This window comes from Phocoena sinus, chromosome 4 (assembly GCF_008692025.1).
Source record: "Phocoena sinus isolate mPhoSin1 chromosome 4, mPhoSin1.pri, whole genome shotgun sequence".
NCBI lineage: Eukaryota > Metazoa > Chordata > Mammalia > Artiodactyla > Phocoenidae > Phocoena > Phocoena sinus.
Genome location: NC_045766.1, coordinates 143,701,340 through 143,722,506, shown reverse-complemented (window position 1 = coordinate 143,722,506; position 21,167 = coordinate 143,701,340). Strand labels below are relative to the sequence as shown.

Here is a 21,167-nt window from a genome sequence, read left to right as displayed (position 1 = left end):
TTATGCCCCAAGGGGGGAAATGATAGAAGGAATGTTCACACATAGATGTATGGGAAGTCACTCTGCCTTATACATGAGTTGACTTGAAGTTTATGCTAACTAGAATAGCCTATTTGTGGCCTAAAACATATATTGTACATCTGCTTTAATCATTAAAGAAAAGGGCACAGTGCCCAGGAGTAAAGACTATCCGTATTAAAAAATAAAGATTCAATGCCTTCCTTCCTGGAAAGCCAAAGCCGGTCCTCCTTCCATGATAAGATTCCCTTCCCAGGTGCCAAGGCGATACTGACTCGCTGTGTACGTGCTGATGACCTACTTTTTTTTTGAAGACTTCAAGGAACGTATCCCTGACTCATTTGATGTTCTGTGCTCTGAGAGGAAACCATGCTTCTCCAGAGCAGTTCCTCAGCGTTATCCGAGAGACTGTCTTCTGGGCTAGAGTCCTCACTTTGGCTCAGATGAAACTTTTCTATTCCTAAACAACAACAACAGCAATAATAATAATTAATAATATGGGGGATGAAATGCGATGATTTGAGGTTGATTTCATGGACTCACTGGGCTTCCAGAAGTCATCTCAGATGCACCTATTCAAACAGTTCACGGAAGCTGGAGGCAAGGGTGGGGGTCTTCACTCATCTGGGAGGTGCCCATGGAACCCACAGCACATTCCCAAGTGGTCCCAGGATTCAGAACTGGCCAGGAAGAGCGGGAAAGCCTTCCAGCCACGGGATCCCCAGGAACCCGGTGGGTAAAGAGCACAGCGTGTTTGGGGAACAGAAGGTGAGCTGTGTAGTTAAAACGGGGTAGGGGAGGCTGTGGTTGAGCGTGGGGAGCTCGATGGCTCCGAAGGCAAAGAAGGGGGACTCTGTCCAGCACCTTAGGAAAAAAACTGTGGCATAACACACCTGAGTGCCATCCGCTCTCATCCCCATTCTTTGCAGCGTTTTCACTGGCAGATTTCACGACGTATTTATGCAACCATCATTTATGATAAAGCTGCCAACTTAACTGTGTTAAAAGTAAGTAGCGTTGGGACTTCCCTGGTGGCGCAGTGGTTAAGAATCCGCCTGCCAATGCAGGGGGCACGGGTTTGAGCCCTGGTCCGGGAAGATCCTGCAGAGCAGCTGAGCCCGTGTGCCACAACTACTGAGCCCTCGCACTACAACTACTGAAGCCCGCGTGCCTAGGGCCCATGTTCCGCAACAAGAGAAGCCCGCGCACCGCAACAAAGAGTAGCCTCCACTTGCTGCAACTAGAGAAAGCCCGTGCACAGCAACAAAGACCCAATGCAACCAAAAATAAATAAATTAAAAAAAAAAAGTAAATAGCATTGGCAGAATTCCTCCTGGGGAAGAAAGAGCAATGTCTCCTCTCACGGACAGGAAGCCAGTTATTGGGGGAAAGTCTGAGCGTAGAATCTGCTATCGTTTCGGAGTCACTGTCAGTGTGAGCCACGGGCCAGGCTACCAGTTGCGCCCGAGGGAAGGTGCCTATAAAACAGGCTTCAAACCCGTGAGCTGCCAGCTGAGTATATTGTCAACTTTTATTCTTAAAACCCTAGGTTGAGAAGTACTAATAGGATTTCAAGATTGACGGCCTTGGAGAGGGTGTGGAGAAAAGGGAACCCTCTTGCACTGTTGGTGGGAATGTAAATTGATGATACAGCCACTATGGAGAACAGTATGGAGGTTCCTTAAAAAACTAAAAATAGAACTGCCATATGACCCAGCAATCCCACTACTGGGCGTATACCCTGAGAAAACCATAATTCAAAAAGGGTCATGTACCACAATGTTCACTGCAGCTCTATTTACAATAGCCAGGACATGGAAGCAAAACTAAGTGTCCATCAAAAGATGAATGGATAAAGGAGATTTGGCACATATATACAATGGAATATTACTCAGCCATAAAAAGAAACGAAATTGAGTTATTTGTAGTGAGGTGGATGGACCTAGAGTCTGTCATACAGAGTGAAGTAAGTCAGAAAGAGAAAAACAAATACCATGTGCTAACACATATATATGGAATCAAAAAAATCGTTCTGAAGAACCTGGGGGCAGGACAGGAATAAAGATGCAGACGTAGAGAATGGACTTGAGGACGCGGGGAGGGGGAAGGGTAAGCTGGGACGAAGTGAGAGAGTGGCACGGACATATATACACTACCAAATGTAAAACAGATAGCTAGTGGGAAGCAGCCACATAGCACAGGGAGATCAGCTCGGTGCTCTGTGACCACCTAGAGGGGTGGGATAGGGAGGGTGGGAGGGAGATGCAAGCGGGAGGGGATATGGGGACATATGTATATGTATAGCCGACTCACTTTGTTATACAGCAGAAACTAACACACCATTGTAAAGCAATTATACTCCAATAAAGATGTTTAAAAAAAAAAAAAAGATTGATGGCCTGAAGCCTTAGTCAGCAGGCAGTGACTAATGCCAGGAAGAATCGCAGTCGTTTTTAGATGGGGCCTCAGAGGCCATGAGTCCTGGGAACAAAGGGTTGTCCAGGCATCTGATGGACACGAGGCTGAACTGAGTCAAAACGCAGGCGGCCCCGTCCCCCTGCCACTTGCTTCCATGGGCTGAGTTTGGGGCTCAGTGCGAGCTGCTTCCCCAAAGGGAAACGTACCGTCAGATCCCGCAGAGGGGGGGCGGCTGAGTCAACCAGAGTCTCGCCCACCTGCAGCCCCTGCCGTCGGGACTAGAGCAAGCCCCCCTGCCACGCACACAGCAGGCCCCGGCTCCTGCCCTCGCCAGCCCCCGGCAGCCACGCCCGTCCTCGTGGGCAGTGTGCGGACAGCCCTCTTCGGGCAGCTGTTCCCAGAGAAAGGTCAGAGGGCACCAAGGTGCGTACACCCGCTGGTCCTGAAGGGGATCCCCCTCCGGAAGCCCCTCACCTCTCACCTCCCCCCAAATCCTGCCGCCAAAAAAGTTAATCAGTCGATCTAAGAAAGACATGGAAAGTTTTGAGCCAAATTTGAGGATTCTAACCCGGGAAGAGCATCTCAGAAAGCTCTGAGGACTGTTCCGCCCATTAGAAGTCAAGACACAGATATGTAAGGTTTTTGAGACAGAGGGATTATTGACAGTTTACATAACCCAGGTCTAAGTGGCATCGTGGTGGGTCACGCGGTCCCTTACAAGACCAAGAAGGAACGTTATCTTTAAGGGGTTGTCCTGTAGATGCTGGGAAAATGTTGCTCTTCTTGGCTGAGCAGGAATTTCTGTCGACGGGGAGCTTTGGTCGACTCCCAACGTGGATACACGAGGCACGGTGCGGGGGAGAGGACGCCAAAGGGCAGAATTTTTTGTTTAAATTTTTCTTGTCTTACCATAAAATATGAGTTTGATCTAACAAGCCCCACAGGGAGTGGCCTCGGGCCTGCTCCTCGACCAGGCTGGGAGCCGACGTGCCGGTTGAAAGGCCAGTCCGTTTTGTAAGTCAAGTAAGGACGAGGCCCGCCTGCCGCCTGGCTCCCAGCTCTTGCGGAAGGAAGGGCGAGGTGGTCTTGGGGGAGACAGAGGGCCCTCCCCTCTTCCAGCCTCTGCGGGGCCCTTTCTTCCGCGAGGGAGCTCGGGGGCCATCTTGAGCTTCTGCACGTGGCCGGGGGTGGTGATGGCGCAGGGTGGAAGCTGGGCCTTCTCCCACCTTCCGAACCCCCAGCAGGGTCACCACCCGAGTGTGCAGACCCGGCTCCAGCAGGCTCTGCAGGCTCAGAAAACAGAGCTGAGCCTTGCCACTTCTCTGCGGTCCTGTTGTGCTTGTAAACAGAACTGACTTGGCTTATGTTTCATGTATTTAGTCAGGGTGCTGGTACAATAATCAAGTTTATTCCAGGGTTCCGTCGACTCCTTGCACAATCCGGCCACGTCCGGGCCTGCTGCCCCGTGTGCTAAGCCCAGATTTATCCGACGTCCTAGGTGGATCCACAGCTTAAAGATGAGAATCAGGTGATAATCTGTGCATGTGGAGGGAGGACCTCTTGGGGAGATGATGTTCTTTGGGGTCTGCCATGTCCCCACGGTGCCTGGTTCAGCGCCTGGCCAGGTGAGAACTGGCCTCCTCGTTGGGTTTGTTTCCCCAGAGATAGAGAACTGGGCCAGACCGTGCGCCAGTCCTGGGCTGCCCCTGGGCCCAGGTCTCAGAGAAAACCAGCCTGTGCTCCGGGGACCCAGTCCTGACTCTGGGCTGGGGGAACTCATCCTTTCCCAGAGTTGAAAATAAAGCCTTTCGCTGTATCAGCTTCCTGAGAAAGCTGGAAGGCTGATGTTGGAGATCACGGCAACCGGCCCATCCATCCAAGGCTTCACCTGGCCGGCGATGCCGGGGGCGTCAGACTGCTGGGCTTCCCACCCTGGGGTCCCGAGACCAAGCAGAGAGGTCACAACCCCTGCGAGACCATCCCCAGAGCAATCACAGTCTACCTGGGAGGTGTAGGGTCAAGGTTAGACACACTCTCCCCAAATGCAATGTCGTGAGAGAGAAGTAAGGGAGGAGATGCTGCAGCATAAGAACCTTCATGGCACGATGAGCAAGAGCCACGTGTGGTCCTTGATTTCCTGTTGGAAAAAGCATGTCTGGGGACAACTGGGGCGAAATTTGACCGTGGGCTTGTGAGAGAGGATGCTGGGGATCTCATTTGGGTTGGCGGGGACTGCGGTGATGTGGTTACAGAGAACGTCACTCCTCCGGTGGGGCAGGCTGGGGTGTTGGGGATATCATCCGAGAGGGTTCAGTCTAGAAGAGCATAAACAAAGCCCGTGGCCGATGTCAGCATCACTTCACTCCAAGACGGCGGCTCTCGGGGAGCTTGTGGGGTTATTTGTTCTGCTCTCATGTAGCTCAGAAACTTCAAGGCTGAGGGGAGGGCTGAGGCCCAGGGCTCTGGCGAGGTTTCCCTAGCTCGGACCTGGTGGATGCAGAGCAGAGCAAACCCCTCTGCTTCTGTGGGTTTGCAGCTGGGGTCGACTCAGGTCAGCGTGTTTGCCGAGGAGCCTCCTGCGTCGCGAGCCCTGCGCTGACACTGCTCTTGGCACCAGGGCTCCTCCCCACTGTGGTGTGCCCTAATCCCCCGGTACGGATTCACCGGGCCTGGGGGCGACTGACCCCTAACTGCCGGCTGGGGTCCACACGGAGGAGTCAGGGTTTGGCGGCGTGCGGGACAGGTGAGCTGGGATCAGAGCCCTGCTCTGCACGTGTGTCCCCAGGCCTCATTTCCTTGTCTGTGACGGGGACTCATCACAATGTACCTGCCGGGACGCTGAGGACCGGATGCAGGGATATCTGTAAGGCACAGAGCCTTGCAGGAAAGAGGGCCCCCTGGGAGAAGGTCCTACACCTCCTGGGGCCGGAGGGAGACCCAGGCTTTTGCCCCGAGTGGCAGAGTCCCCCTCTGTCCGAGGTTTAGAAGGTGCTACCCCGCAGAGCCCCTACAACCAGCACGCCAGCAGCCCTGGCCCTCCCTGTGCTCCCTGGAGCTGTGGAAGCAGCGAAGGTAAAGGTTACTCTCCAGCTGCCGAGTCTCCCAGGAAAAGCTCCTCCACCCCAGGGCGGCAGGGAGGTGGGAACTGCCAGGCGGCTGCCGACACACTGAAGCCATCCCTGTGAGGCGTGGGTACGGCCCCAGCTCCAGCGCCACGGCTTCCAGTGTTCTCACGAGCTTCTGTACGTATTATCAAACAAACGCTTCTCACTTTGTCCTAAGCCCTTTGATCAATCTCCAGGGACTCTGAATGGTTCTTTGCTAAGTGTGACCAGCTTGTCAGGTCTCTCCTGGGGGCGGCTTCCCCGAGCTCCTGGCATGACTGTTCTACAGGTCCCGGCTGTCCTGGCTGCTCTTTCAATTCCCTGCATGTGCACCTGCCCCGGGGCCTCTGTACGGGCTGTTCCTTCTGCTGGCTATACTTTCTTCACATACCACGGCTCACTTTTCAATCTCTTTTGGTCTCTGTTCAAATGTTTCCTTCTTCCTAGCAGAGTCAGGTAAATTAAGAAAAAGACGGTTTTATCTTTTTGGCTGTGTTGGGTCTTCATTGCTGTGCGTGGGCTTTCTCTAGTTGTGGCGAGCGGGGGCTACTCTTCGTTGCGGTGCACAGGCTTCTCTTGTTGCAGAGCACGGGCTCTAGGCGCATGGGCTTCAGTAGTTGTGTCACGCTGGCTCAGTAGTTGTGGCTCGCGGGCCCTAGAGCGCAGGCTCAGTAGTTGTGGCGCACGGGCTTAGTTGCTCCGCGGCGTGTGGGATCTTCGCGAAGCAGGGCTTGAACCTGCACTGGCAGGCGGATTCTCAACCACCGCGCCACCAGGGAAGTCCCACATGCTTTATTTTTATTCCCTGCTTTATTTTTTTCCACATGGAGCTCTTGTCCCCAGGTGACAGGCGTGCATTTTATCTGTTTGCTCACCCCCCTCACCCCGGCCCCTGGGTCAGCACCGTCAGGCGCCGACTTGGTCTGTGTTGACTGTTGCCGCTGTAGCATGTAGCACAGAACACGGCCTGGCACACGGCAGGCACTCAGCATTTGCTGAATGAATGAGTGATCTCTATAGAGGATACACACTGTTAGTACCGGAGGGAAAGATACCCATTTCGCGGTCTTCTTTTTTGGGCCGCGTTGCCTGACTCGCGGGATTCTAGTTCCCTGCCCAGGCGTCAAATCCTAACCACTGGACCGCCAGGGAACTTCCGAAGTCTGTCTTCTAAGGAGGGTGGCTCCTGCAAGGCTATCGTCTGCCACGTAGGAAAGGGGAGGGCACTGAGCATGCCCAGGGGGTGCTGAAAGGAGCTGAACAGATGGATGAGTCTGTGGGTGAGGGCATGGAAACGGTGAGAGATCCCCAGGAACCCCACTCTGAGAACTGCCGTGTTTCAAGGTGATTTTAGGTAGTGGTGGCTGAGTGACATAACCCTGCCCCTAACCCCGAACCTTCAGGAACAGGTTGGCCCCCTGGTGCCTGCAGCATCTCAGGAGGGGTGGGCCGGGCTCAGGTCCCTTGCCCACACTCAGGTAAAGGGATAGGGAACCAGACGCTGGCAGAGGCGGACAGCGGGTGTGGGCGCCCGAGGACACAGACCCTGCTGAGACTTCGCATTCACCTCGGGGAGGAGTCCCAGCTGGCACCAGGCAGACTGGAAAGCTTGGCTGACATCTGAGCTCCGCTTATATCAGCAAGAGCCTGGCACCAAACGCCCGTCGCTGGAGGAACAGGTGGATACAGGCATCTCGTGGTCCTGCTGCTGAGACGGGGGTCGGGGAGGACGTATGAGGGCGTGGGGGGTCTCACGGGTGTCCCAGGTGTTATCTTATGGGTTAAGTCACCCTCTGTGGACGTGTCTGGGATCCAAACCGCGAGCGAGGAGCGTCTGTTCGGGGAACACGTGTGTATCAAGGCCAAGAGCCGGTGGCGGTGCTCCGCTTGCCCGGCGAGACGGGGCCGTGTACCTTTCCCCTCGGGGAAGATGAACAGCGGCAGGCACCTCTCTGCGGTGCAGATGGGGGGCCCCGCCCAGGACACCGGCGCCCCCTGCAACCATCCTCACAGGCCGAGGCCTGAGGAGCAGGTGCTTCAGGCCTGGCAGTGGGGGTGTCCGTGAGCAGCCGCAGGGCGAGCCTCGCCACAAACCCCCTTGCCGGCTCCGGGCAGGGGACGCCCAACAGAAGGACGGGTGCCCAAAGACGCCTGTTCTCAAACACTTAACACTGTCCCCAACGTCAGCGAACCCCTGCTGCATTATAATAGCTCCCAAAGAGGCGTATTTTTACGTACGCTGACAGTCAAGATCAAGTACACATCTGAGGGCAAAGACTGACGTTTTATTGGATTTGGCTTTGACGAGCGCTGACAAACCCTGCAGACACGGGTACAAAACGATTGTAAATGAACAGGCCTTGCCAGCAGTCAGGAAAATTCAGAGAAAACGCACACACACCAGTCAAAAGACAGATTCACTTCCACATTCCTTCCAACACCGGCAACTGCTTCCCGATTTTCTTTATGCTTTTCTTTGTGCTTTCAGTTCAGCAAAAGTTAGAAAGGATAATACATTTGCAAAGTGTGATACCAAATTGTACAAAACTGATCAGTCCTATGGGGAAGAGGCAAGATGATCACTTTACAAAAGACCGTAAGATCACCAGCATTAATTTAAATTATTTCCCTTTCTGGACTTCCAAGTCCCCCTGGCAACTTTAGCTAAGAAAATAGCATGCATCCATAGAAAACTGGTATTGTAAAGACATTTTCCTTATGTGATACATTCTTGGAGTGTATGGAATGAGAATTTTAAAAAAACTGTATTTTTCTTTCTTTGTTGCCAACACTTAGGCGTTAGAAATAAGCCCCAGTAAACCTACTGAGCTTACCCACAAAATGGAGTAAGTCAGGACAGATTCAGAGAAGGAGAGATGGAATCCAAGACACACTGTCACTCCTGGGCTCCGGGCCCCAGGCAGGACGTGTCCAGGACACCCCACTGGGGCCTCAGGAGCGACAGATGACATATCAGAGCGAGGAAGAAAGCCCCCGCCCTCAACTGCAGGACAAACGAGCCATTTTTGCCGTTGGATGTCTTGCTAAGACATCTTAACATCGTTGGATTATACGGCCCATTGGGCTACATGACCCATCCTGAACGCTGAAATAAAAATTGTTAGAAAAATAATCTGACCAAGGATAACGAAACCATTTTTTTTAAAAAACAAAAAGTTAAAAATATCTGCGTATTCAAATCTAACCTTTTCACACTATCAGTTTTGGTTTCGATGGATTCTATCAAAGGCAGCACACTGAAAACCACGCAACCACCACAAGGGTACAACGACTACTTAACTGCATGGTGCTGATGCCTGCTTTGCTCGTGGCCTGATTACGATTTATTAGAGAGCGGGCCAGGAGCAAAGCTCGCACGCCCTCCTTCCTCACCAGGCCCCCCGCAGGCCGGCCCACCTGACCTGCAAGTTGTCAGCTGTGGTCTTTGCAGAGGACCCCACCCTGATCACGTGATTGAGGAAACCAAAGTCACATCAGCCCTGCAACACCAGTGAGGCCCTGTCAACCCAAGTCACAGCTGGGACCGCCAAGGCAATGCTGGGGTCCTGTGCTGGGGAGTAGCGAAGGGGGCTGGCTTGGGCTGTGGTGAGAAACTGGGGCTCCTGCACAGGGGGAGGGAGAAGGCCCGAGGTCCCCTGAGCCAAGAGCTGAAACTACGTTCCCCGCAAATTCTGCACCACCTTCTTAGGGCTGTAAACTCCAGACAGAGCCGGGAGGGGCCCCAGGGGCTTCTCTAAGGTTTCGGGGTCTGTGTCCCACCTGCCACTCAGGCTCGAGGGACAGACACACAGCTTCCCAAGACAGTCAATCACCTAGCCAGCACTGCTCTGAGCTGCATTTCTGTTTTTCCAACTGAAGTCTGAGCGCCTCCCACCCGATTGCTGTAATTAACCAAAATTAGAGCTTTATGAAAATCTGTAAGTGCAAGCTTCGACATTTGAAAAAAGGGAGCTACGAACAAATAAATAAGCAGAGACAATTCTTAAAGGCTGCTTCTTTTGCCTTCTAGCAGGAACCCACGTTTCAGACACGGCGGCCGCGCCTCTGAAGACGTGAGTTGGGAGTGAAGATGGGGAAGCTGCTCTTGGGGCCGCCAGCCATGGAGGGTGTCGGCTCACACAGCACGAGGACCCGGGCGCCCAGGGAGGACACCCTAGGCTGGCCCAGAGGTAGGAAACCAGGCCAAGGCAGAGGGAAGGAAGTGTCTGACCCCCGAGGGCAGAGGCTCTTCTCTCCCGCCCCAGCGCCCCCAACTCGCAGGGTCGCCCCGGCTGAGCACGCACCGCGAGCGCGTGGGAAAAGCGCGGTATTGCCGATGTGGTTACTAGTCACCTCTACCCCAAACTGCCGAGCACCCCCAGAACACGGGAACAAAGCCCTACATGCTTTGAAAGAGAAAAGAGACAGACTGTTAGACCCAAGACCAGCAGAAAACCAGCCTCGCTTGGCGGTTCCACACGCGCTGGGCGGGGCCGGCGAGGAACTGAGCCCCGGGATGCCACCGGGCAGCGTGCTCTCAGCCCATGGGCCTCGCCGCCACAGCCGGAGGCCCTGAGGTCACCCACAGCTGGGAACACCCGGGGAGCGGAGAGCTCGAGCATGAACGGCGTCTGCAGCAGAAGCTCAACGTCTGCCCGTGGCCCCGCGGCTCACCCAGAACCTCGTACACACAACTCACGGGAATTTATAAAACAATAAAAAGGCCCCACTTTCAAACGTTATAATTTATAGAATACTCTGTACAAAAGCAGTCTGTGAAAGGAATGACTACCCTAGAAGAAGTCTATAGCCGTCGGCCTCCTCTTTGGCGTGCTGGTCAGCGGCTTCTTGGTCCCCAGGGGCGTGCTGGCCGGCGAGCTGCTGGGGGTCTTCAGCACTCCGTGGAGGGGTCTCTGCTCAGGGTTGAAGGCCACCCGGGAGGGGCCCGTGGGACTGACCAAGATGCTCTTGTCCGTCTTCTTGAATTCTGCCCCGGATGAAAGCAAGGCCACAGGTTAACAGGGTGCACGCACCTCCCTCTGTGCTGCCGGCAGCGCGGGCTCCCGCAGGCCCCCGCGGGCCCCGAGCTGTGTGCTCACTCCCAGGCAGGGTGGCGCCCTCGCCAGGCCCGCAGAGAGGGCCCGAGAGCCCGGGAGGAAACGGAGTCACCAGTGAGGCTCCTTCCCTCGGACGACTTTCATCCTCCTCGGAAAACGCCCTGAGGCCGCCTGCACGGACGTGGGGGGAGCGCCAGGCGGGCCAGGTCGCGTGGGGGGGTTACGGAACATGGGCACTCGGTGAACCCCCGGTTTGGGTCTGGGATGAACCCCAGGTTTAGATAGTTGAAGGAGCCTTTCCTTCCTGGTGGATTTGTTCCCCCCATTTGCTCCAGCGCTGAAGATGAGAGCTTCACAGGTCCTCTCCAGACAGCCCCTCCCTTCTGCACGCGTGCGTGCGCACACACACACGTTTCCTTGTGGTCCTTAAAAACAGCCAGGACCTAAACTCATTGTGTACTTGTAAAAACCTTGGTTTCCTCCTTTGAAAGACAAAGCAAGGCAAGTGAATCACACCCGTATTGAAAGCGGTAAGACAAGTGTGCCCCTCTTCCCCTCTCCCCGGGCAGGCAGCCTGCAGACCTTCGCGAGACAGGACAGGCCGTCAGATGGCGGGCCGACAGGGCTTCAGAATCAGGGCAGGCAGGCCTGGAAGCCGAGGCCCTCCCGGCCGCCCCGGGAGCAGCCCAGCGACGAGCCCAGGCCCTCCCCGCCCCGCAGAGTGGACGCCAACTCACCCGCCGTCGTGTTCCTGTTCAGCCCGAACGTCACCTTCTTGGAGCTGGACGGCGTCCTGTGTGGCTGCAGAAGAAAACGACACTGAAAGGAGCAAAGGACCGGCCCAGCCGCCCCGAGAGCCCACGGTGGCCGTGTCGCAGGCCCAGCACTGGAGGGCCAGCCCCGCTCTGCAGTAACCGCCTGTTTCTGGGTTCCCAGGGAGGAGAGCAGAGCAAAATTACGGTGTTTGAAACCTCCCGGGAACAAGAGGAAGCTCACCATTAACTCCATCCACCTCGTCCCAGAGCCCCGCCGTGACCTCGTAAGGGGAGCGATGGGCCCGCTCCTGTCACGGAACCTCACTTCTGGGGGCAACGGACGGGCACTTCCCAACTTCTCGTGCAGGAGGACTCCAAGCGGATTGGATGTTCTAACAATTCATCAAAATTAAGTAACTGCTTCCTATCTGACAAATTCCTAGAAGCGTCCCCACTCTGCATTATGAAGCACTTTATCGAACCCTTCTTAGAATCCCAAATCTGTGTGAATCCCATGATTCTACTTTATACCATTTTTGCTTTAATAGCAACATTTTAAGAGAGGGACTTCGCTTGTGTGAGTCTTGAGTCATTGAACCAATATCCCTAAGATACCTTAAAAGAAACACAGGCAGCGGTCACCCTGCCAGTTTGAGTGGGTGCTATTTAAATGTGAGCTCGCCAGAGGTGTCCACAGCAGGCCAGCTCAGCCCGCCCGCCACAAGGGCTCCGCCAGGACCTCTGTCTCCTGGAGGTGGACTGGACGCACCCCCAGCAGCCCGGCCTGGGCACCCGGCACGGCTGGCCCTGCCTTCCTGAGCCCTGAAACAGTGACCACCCTCTCCCACCACCGCAACTCGCTCTGACCGCTCCCCTTGTGTCCCAGGCAGATCTGTGGACCCAGACTCCCCAGAGCTTCCGTCCCCCCCTTCGCTGCCTAGTCCTGCGATTTCTCGGACACGGCACCCCAGTCCCGCCGACGCGGAACGGTGTCACCTCAAGCTCCCCGCTGAGCCCTCGGGCTGCCCGGGGCCGGAATGGCTGCCTGAACAAGGCTGGCACGCCGCGAGAAGCGGCAGAGGCCAGAAGTGGGGCCCGAGGCCAGCGCGCAGAGCCCCTGTCTGCACCTCGGGTGGCTGTGGTGGGCCGGGGGCCAGAGGGACAGCGGGCGGCGGGGCGGGGGTCGGGTACCTGCAGCCCGGGGCCTGGCGAGGTGGCGGCCCCGCTGCCCTTGGCCTTCCTGAAGAACAGGGGCTTCGGGGAGGAGGAGGCGTCAAACTTCACGAAGTCCCTCTGGGTCCTCAGCTGCTTCCTCAAAGGGCTGAGCGCCCCACCGCTCCCCTGTGTGCAGAGGGGCGAGACGGGGGTCACATCCCCCCGTGAATGCAGGAAGCGAGCGGACACAAGGCGGGACCCACTTACCAGCTCACCCCAAGCCCCCCGTTTCCTGTTCCAGGTGTGCAAACACCTCGCTTCCTGAGCAGACGCCACACACACACGAATGTCCGCCTCCCCATGCTGGCACCATGCCGACGGCCAGATGTCTACCTTCTCAGCCACGAGAACCCATTTTTACCTTATGCCCATGTTCTGAAGATCTCTGCCTTTCAGAGACCATCTACTACGTGGTAATTCACTCTCTCATTTCTGATCAGACATCACTGCCCACGGACAGTTTGGCACGGGAGGGAGAGTGTGAGGCTACCAGGTTCTGTGGGTCTGTGACAGGCAGACGGGATGTCCCCTGGATGTTTCACACTGACAACCCCATGGCAGGCCCCGTTCTATTCCTGGGGTCTCAGGGGTCTGGGAAGCCCAAGGCAGCCCACTGGTGGTTTCGGCAAGTCCCTGGGGTTCCTGGTCCACGGTGCCGCACACATGGACAAGACACTCCACCCCTTGGGGAGGAAAACCTCCCCCGACCCTGTGACTCATTTAGCAGCCCCTCCAATCCTCTCCGAGGAGGGCTACCAGGGGCAGAGAAACGAGACCCAAAGAAGGAAATCCCTCTGATATTCTTAGTGAAGAAAGGGCATCAGTGATAGTGGGTGAAGGGCAGAGGCCGCAGAGCCCAGAGAAGGCGACACAGCTGACACGGCAGTCAGGGAAGGTCTGAGGTGAGAAGAGACTTCCTGAATCCCAGCTGCGCGCCCTGTTTCCCTGGCTCAGACTGGCTACGGACCCACTTAGGGATCCTGCACCATGAGGCCTGGAAGCAGTGTGTAACCCAGTCCACACAAGCTCTGCAGACGAGGGCCTTGATGTTGTAACTGCTGCAAAGCAGGAGATGCAGATACGCACGCTGGGCAGGGGTCAGCCAGCCTGTTCTGGAAAGGGCCAGGGAGTAAACGATTCCGGCTCTGCAGGCCGCGAGGTCTCCGTCGCACTCCTCAGCTGTGCCGCGAGAGGCAGAAGCAGCCAGGCCGGCGTGGGCGCCGCTGGCGGGCTGTGTGCCAGGGAGGCGATGCCTGCCGACCACTGGCACAGACGCACTGCACGTCCAGAGAGGAGGGTGTGAGACGCAGACCTAGAGCCCAGGTCCCCGTCTATAGGTGGCTCTAGAGATCCAAGTGGACAAAAAGTTTTTTCATTGAAAACATCAGTGAGATAAGAGAATTTGGGGCTTCTGCCTTTGCCAGGACTGGCCACGAATTGAAAAAGAAAAATGAGATCAGCGTGTGATGGAGATACACACCTGCCTGTTTATCTGCTGGGACTGGCCACGGGGACAGTTCCCCAGACTGAGGCTGGCCCTGCCCTGGCCTCTGCGGAGCCAGAGGGGTGGGGGCTGGGGGGGGCGCAGAGGAAGCCACCGAGGGGTCACTGCTTGCTCCTTGGTAGAGGTTGTCCGGAGCCATGACCGCTCCCTGGGCCCGGGGCTGGCTGTCCCCTGCCCTGCCCATGCACGTGGCTGAGCAGGTAGGACCCTGACACTCCTGCCCGGGAGCTCCAGCCCCCTGCCCTGGGCCCGGCCGCCTTACCAGGGCCTGCACAAGCTTGACCCCTCTGTGCTCCGCCCACTTTGACATCTCTTTCACTTTCTTCCTCTTTTTCAAAACGGCAGCTTTCTGAGCAGACAGGTCGTGGAGGTCATGGCCGCCAGACTCCCTCCTCCTTTTCTTCAGCTTCCCGCCCTGGGGCAGGATGGCAGGGCAGTCCCCTCTGTCTGCTGGGCTCGCTGGAGGGGGCAGGGGCCAGGCCAGCGTGGGCGGGCCGCCGCCGTTGACCAGGAGGGCGCCGAGCTCGCGCGTCCTCTTCAGGACCGGGGCGCCGCCAGCCAGGGCCGCTGCCTCTGGGCTCTCCACCTGGACCTTCAGGCTTCTCTTCCTCAGTCGTCTCCTCCTGCTGTGCACGGAGGCGGGCTCGGAGCCGCTCTGCTCCCGGGGGCAGGACGTGGCCACCGTCCCCAGCTCAGCCACACTCGCCTCCTGGGCTCTTCCGGGACCGGCCTCCGGCTGTCGGCTGCCATTCTGCTCCAGGCACGTGGCCTCACCACCCGGCCCCAAGTGTTCAGGCCGGAGGTGGTTCTTCTTCTTCTTTTTCCTTTTTCTCTTTGGAACACTGCCTGCGCTCTCCTCTTCCTCGGCAGGAGAGAACTTGGCTCCTAGAGACACAAACCGGTCAGAGAGCGCCCCGGTGCCCAGGTCACCTGGCCGGCCTCGTGGGGGAGCGCAGGGCACGTCCCCACGGTCTCCCAACAGGTCCTCCTCTGCGCCCTCGGGCCCCACGAGCTTCCTCACCCGGCCCCACCTCTTCCCTGCCCCGGCTGTGGCCGGAAACCTTCCTAAGCCCTGCTTTGATATAAATGCATCTGAAATAGTATTCTGATTTCTACTAATTTGCAGGCCCAGGCCCAGTAATAAGACAAATGTTCCGAAGGGCAGTGTCCACCCAGCATCCCCCTGTCCCCACCCACTTTCTCCACTAGGAGTCAGTAAATGCCTTTACTTTAGGGAGGCTGCAACGTGGTTCCACAGGAAACGGCAAAACACTCGGACAGACTTTCTGTCTCAGCCCCTCAGAGCGACGGCTTCCGCTCTGTGATGACCCGTGTGGACGGCAAAGGCAGTCCCCGCGCCGCCCCCCTTTCACCCCCGCCCTCACAGACTGCGGTCTTTGCCGCTCACCTTTCCCTCTTTCCATGTCCGTTTCCTCCAGAAGTTTGTTCCCTTTCTTCTTATGCCTCCCTTGACTGAGGCTTTGGTCATCTTCGTCAGCAGAAGCGTCCTCAGCAAAACTGAGGTGAGAGAGACTGCCTGCTGGACACCAAAGCCCCTTCTGGTCAGCTTTCTGAGACCGGCACCGCTCTGTCCCCAGGGCCTCCGAGCCATGCCCCCCCCCACGTCACGTGGGTAGAGTTTTAACACTGATTTCTGCCATAAGGCCCTCACTACTCCTCCGACCAAAACCCGAAAGCTGGGACACAGGAAGTACAGACTTAAAAACGCTTTGTGGGGTGTTCCCTGGTGGTGCTGTGGCTAAGAATTCACCTGCCAAAGAAGGCGACACGGGTTCGAGCCCTGGTCCGGGAAGATCCCACATGCCGCGGAGCAACTAAGCCCGTGCACCACAGCTGCTGAGCCTGCGTTCTAGAGCCCGTGAGCCACAACTACTGAGCCCACGTGCCACAACTACTGAAGCCTGCGCTCTGCAACAGGAAGCCACCGCGATGAGAAGCCCGTGCACCGCAACGAAGAGTAGCCCCCCGCTCGCCGCAACTAGAGAAAGCCCGCGCGCAGCAACGAAGACCTAATGCAGCCAAAAATAACTAAATAAATAAATAAAAATTTAAAAAAAAGCTTTGTGGATCTCTCAGCTGAGGCAAGGGACTGCAGACCTGGGGTGACACCCTCCACACCTCAGCCAGGTCTGCAAGGCCCTCCAATTCTAAGCTCCCCGTGTGCACGAGGGACGGGGCAGCAGACCATCCACTCGGCTCAATGTAACCAAGCTCACAGGCGGCAGCTTCCCCTGGGGGACGACTGATCACACAGCAAATGAAAGGGACCCTGAGAGATCAGCTTGTCTTCATGAAGAATCCACCCCGCCCCACGGGCTCGCGCCCGCGTCTGGCTCCGCGCGGGTCTGGACGGGGTGGGCGGCGGGCTGGAAGAGGCCCAACGCCGGGTTCCTGCGAGGGCCTCTGCTCAGCTGAGCAGGCTAATTTCTCATGCTTTCAATTCATGTCTCTCAGTCCTGTTTGTCAATATTTGGCACAACCGCCCTCTGTGGGGTCCACGCTTATTAAGAACATCACCAATTAAAATCTTCTCATTTTCCTCACCTTCAGAAAGATCCTGGAATCTGAAACAGAACACAAGAACGCTTCCTAGAGAAACCCTGTCTTTCATTCTCCTGTAAACATATGCACTAACCTTTTAAAATATAAGTGATACTTGCCTTTCCTTAAAATAAAATCTTTGTTGAGATATAATTCACATACTAAACAATTCACCCATTTAAAGTGTACAGCTGAATGTTTTACTATCAATATACTTTGATTGAAGTATAGTTGATTGACGTTACTAGTTTCTGCTACACAGCAAAGTTATTCAATTATACACACACACGTTCTTTTCTTACATTCTTTACCACTACAGTTTATAATACGATGCTGAGTATAGTTCCCTGTGCTACACAGTAGGACCCTGTTGTTTTCCATTTTACATACAGAAGCTTAAAGGGTAAAGCAACATTGGGGGTTTGTTAACTCCGCTTCCTTCTTTCCTAGAAGGGGAGGTGGAAGAGGAAGGTGGTGTGAGGCAAGGGCGAGAAACAAAGGACAAAACCCCCTCAAGTGTCATCATATCATCAACGACACAAGGATCTAAAGACGTGTCTTGGCACATCCAAATGAAACGGAGAAATCAAAATCTTCTTCTTGTTTCTTAAGGCTGAAAAAGCTTACATCTCTACTTACATTGCATTCTCTGCTTTGTTACCAAGTGGAGACAGCCTAGCCGTGTTTTGCTCTACACGACTAATGTATTAGAACAAAAAGAAGTGTGAGCCCTGTGCCGTGAGGGCCGTGTGCCGTGAGGGGGCGTGTGCCGTGAGGGGCGTGTGCCGTGAGGGGGCGTGTGCCGTGAGGGCCGTGTGCCGTGAGGCGCGTGTGCCGTGAGGGGCGTGTGCTGTGCGGTGCGTGTGCTGTGAGGGGCGTGTGCTGTGCGGTGCGTGTGCCGTGAGGGCCGTGTGCCGTGAGGGCCGCGTGCTGTGAGGGGCGTGTGCAGTGCGGTGCGTGTGCTGTGCGGTGCGTGTGCTGTGCGGTGCGTGTGCCGTGAGGGCCGCGTGCTGTGAGGGGCGTGTGCTGTGCGGTGCGTGTGCTGTGAGGGGCGTGTGCCATGAGGGGGCGTGTGCCGTGAGGGCCGTGTGCCGTGAGGGGGCGTGTGCCGTGAGGGCCGTGTGCCGTGAGGCGCGTGTGCTGTGAGGGGGCGTGTGCTGTGAGGGGCGTGTGCTGTGCGGTGCGTGTGCTGTGAGGGGCGTGTGCTGTGCGGTGCGTGTGCCGTGAGGGCCGTGTGCTGTGAGGGGCGTGTGCTGTGCGGTGCGTGTGCTGTGAGGGGGCGTGTGCAGTGAGGGGGCGTGTGCTGTGAGGGGCGTGTGCTGTGAGGGGGTGAGTGCTGTGAGGGGCGTGTGCTGAGGGGCGTGTGCTGTGCGGTGCGTGTGCTGTGAGGGGCGTGTGCTGTGCGGTGCGTGTGCTGTGAGGGGCGTGTGCTGTGCGGTGCGTGTGCCGTGAGGGCCGTGTGCCGTGAGGGCCGCGTGCTGTGAGGGGCGTGTGCTGTGCGGTGCGTGTGCCGTGAGGGGCGTGTGCCGTGAGGGGGCGTGTGCCGTGAGGGGCGTGTGCCGTGAGGGCCGCGTGCTGTGAGGGGCGTGTGCTGTGCGGTGCGTGTGCTGTGAGGGGCGTGTGCTGTGAGGGGGCGTGTGCCGTGAGGGCCGTGTGCCGTGAGGGGGCGTGTGCCGTGAGGGCCGTGTGCCGTGAGGCGCGTGTGCTGTGAGGGGCGTGTGCTGTGAGGGGCGTGTGCCGTGCGGTGCGTGTGCCGTGAGGGCCGTGTGCCGTGAGGGCCGCGTGCTGTGAGGGGCGTGTGCTGTGCGGTGCGTGTGCTGTGAGGGGCGTGTGCTGTGAGGGGGCGTGTGCCGTGAGGGCCGTGTGCCGAGAGGGGGCGTGTGCCGTGAGGGCCGTGTGCCGTGAGGCGCGTGTGCTGTGAGGGGGCGTGTGCTGTGAGGGGCGTGTGCTGTGCGGTGCGTGTGCTGTGAGGGGCGTGTGCTGTGCGGTGCGTGTGCCGTGAGGGCCGTGTGCTGTGAGGGGCGTGTGCTGTGCGGTGCGTGTGCAGTGAGGGGGCGTGTGCTGTGAGGGGCGTGTGCTGTGAGGGGGTGAGTGCTGTGAGGGGCGTGTGCTGAGGGGCGTGTGCTGTGCGGTGCGTGTGCTGTGAGGGGCGTGTGCTGTGCGGTGCGTGTGCTGTGAGGGGCGTGTGCTGTGCGGTGCGTGTGCCATGAGGGCCGTGTGCCGTGAGGGCCGCGTGCCGTGAGGGGCGTGTGCTGTGCGGTGCGTGTGCCGTGAGGGGCGTGTGCCGTGAGGGGGCGTGTGCCGTGAGGGCCGTGTGCCGTGAGGCGCGTGTGCCGTGAGGGCCGTGTGCCGTGAGGGGGCGTGTGCCGTGAGGGCCGTGTGCCGTGAGGGCCGTGTGCCGTGAGGCGCGTGTGCCGTGAGGGGCGTGTGCTGTACGGTGCGTGTGCTGTGAGGGGCATGTGCTGTGAGGGGCGTGTGCTGTGCGGTGCGTGTGCTGTGAGGGGCGTGTGCCGTGAGGGGGCGTGTGCCGTGAGGGCCGTGTGCCGTGAGGGGGCGTGTGCTGTGAGGGGCGTGTGCCGTGCGGTGCGTGTGCCGTGAGGGCCGTGTGCCGTGAGGGCCGTGTGCCGTGAGGGGCGTGTGCCGTGAGGGCCGTGTGCCGTGAGGGGGCGTGTGCCGTGAGGGCCGTGTGCCGTGAGGGGGCGTGTGCCGTGAGGGCCGTGTGCCGTGAGGGCCGTGTGCCGTGAGGCGCGTGTGCCGTGAGGGGCGTGTGCCGTGCGGTGCGTGTGCCGTGAGGGGCGTGTGCCGTGCGGTGCGTGTGCCGTGAGGGCCGTGTGCCGTGAGGGCCGTGTGCCGTGAGGGGCGTGTGCCGTGAGGGCCGTGTGCCGTGAGGGGGCGTGTGCCGTGAGGGCCGTGTGCCGTGAGGGGGCGTGTGCCGTGAGGGCCGTGTGCCGTGAGGGCCGTGTGCCGTGAGGCGCGTGTGCCGTGAGGGGGCGTGTGCTGTGAGGGGCGTGTGCTGTGAGGGGGCGTGTGCTGTGAGGGCCGTGTGCCGTGAGGGGGCGTGTGCTGTGAGGCGCGTGTGCTGTGAGGGGGCGTGTGCTGTGAGGGGCGTGTGCTGTGCGGTGCGTGTGCCGTGAGGGCCGTGTGCTGTGAGGGGCGTGTGCCGTGCGGTGCGTGTGCCGTGAGGGCCGTGTGCCGTGAGGGCCGCGTGCTGTGAGGGGCGTGTGCTGTGCGGTGCGTGTGCTGTGCGGTGCGTGTGCTGTGAGGGGCGTGTGCTGTGAGGGGGCGTGTGCTGTGAGGGCCGTGTGCAGTGAGGGGGCGTGTGCTGTGAGGGGCGTGTGCCGTGCGGTGCGTGTGCCGTGAGGGCCGTGTGCCGTGAGGGCCGCGTGCTGTGAGGGCCGCGTGCCGTGCGGTGCGTGTGCCGTGAGGGCCGTGTGCCGTGAGGCGCGCGTGCTGTGAGGGGCGTGTGCCCGTGCGGTGCGTGTGCCGTGAGGGCCGTGTGCCGTGAGGGCCGCGTGCTGTGAGGGCCGCGTGCTGTGCGGTGCGTGTGCCGTGAGGGCCGTGTGCCGTGAGGGCCGCGTGCTGTGAGGGGCGTGTGCTGTGAGGGGCGTGTGCTGTGCGGTGCGTGTGCCGTGAGGGCCGTGTGCTGTGAGGGGCGTGTGCCGTGCGGTGCGTGTGCCGTGAGGGCCGTGTGCCGTGAGGGCCGCGTGCTGTGAGGGGCGTGTGCTGTGCGGTGCGTGTGCTGTGCGGTGCGTGTGCTGTGAGGGGCGTGTGCTGTGAGGGGGCGTGTGCTGTGAGGGCCGTGTGCCGTGAGGGGGCGTGTGCTGTGAGGGGCGTGTGCCGTGCGGTGCGTGTGCCGTGAGGGCCGTGTGCCGTGAGGGCCGCGTGCTGTGAGGGGCGTGTGCTGTGCGGTGCGTGTGCTGTGCGGTGCGTGTGCTGTGAGGGGCGTGTGCTGTGAGGGGGCGTGTGCCGTGAGGGCCGTGTGCCGTGAGGGGGCGTGTGCTGTGAGGGGCGTGTGCTGTGCGGTGCGTGTGCCGTGAGGGCCGTGTGCCGTGAGGGCCGCGTGCTGTGAGGGCCGCGTGCCGTGCGGTGCGTGTGCCGTGAGGGCCGTGTGCCGTGAGGGCCGCGTGCTGTGAGGGGCGTGTGCTGTGCGGTGCGTGTGCTGTGCGGTGCGTGTGCTGTGAGGGGCGTGTGCCGTGAGGGGGCGTGTGCCGTGAGGGCCGTGTGCCGTGAGGGGGCGTGTGCTGTGAGGGGCGTGTGCCGTGCGGTGCGTGTGCCGTGAGGGCCGCGTGCCGTGAGGGCCGCGTGCTGTGCGGTGCGTGTGCCGTGAGGGCCGTGTGCCGTGAGGGCCGCGTGCCGTGAGGGGCGTGTGCTGTGAGGGGCGTGTGCCGTGCGGTGCGTGTGCCGTGAGGGCCGTGTGCCGTGAGGGCCGCGTGCTGTGAGGGCCGCGTGCTGTGCGGTGCGTGTGCCGTGAGGGCCGTGTGCCGTGAGGGCCGCGTGCTGTGAGGGGCGTGTGCTGTGAGGGGCGTGTGCCGTG

At 58.8% G+C, this 21,167-nt stretch overlaps 1 protein-coding gene across 3 annotated transcripts in view; it reads right to left on the bottom strand.

The window, feature by feature from the left end:
- Nucleotides 1-7,805: 7,805 nt before the first annotated feature.
- Nucleotides 7,806-21,167, bottom strand: part of RRP1B (ribosomal RNA processing 1B) — a 29,985-nt gene continuing 16,623 nt past the window's right edge. Inside the window, exons 11-16 of one of the 3 annotated variants that reach the window (XM_032629927.1) lie at nucleotides 16,637-16,707; nucleotides 15,480-15,608; nucleotides 14,334-14,956; nucleotides 12,544-12,693; nucleotides 11,335-11,398; nucleotides 7,806-10,527 (exon numbers count right to left, since the gene is read on the bottom strand). In XM_032629927.1, the coding sequence (XP_032485818.1) occupies nucleotides 10,334-10,527; nucleotides 11,335-11,398; nucleotides 12,544-12,693; nucleotides 14,334-14,956; nucleotides 15,480-15,608; nucleotides 16,637-16,707 (1,231 nt within the window). In that variant the 3' untranslated portion in view covers nucleotides 7,806-10,333. Of the gene's footprint in view, nucleotides 10,528-11,334; nucleotides 11,399-12,543; nucleotides 14,957-15,479; nucleotides 15,612-16,636; nucleotides 16,708-21,167 lie in introns of all 3 variants that reach the window. The other 2 variants (XR_004349611.1, XR_004349612.1) reach the window with 2 other exon arrangements.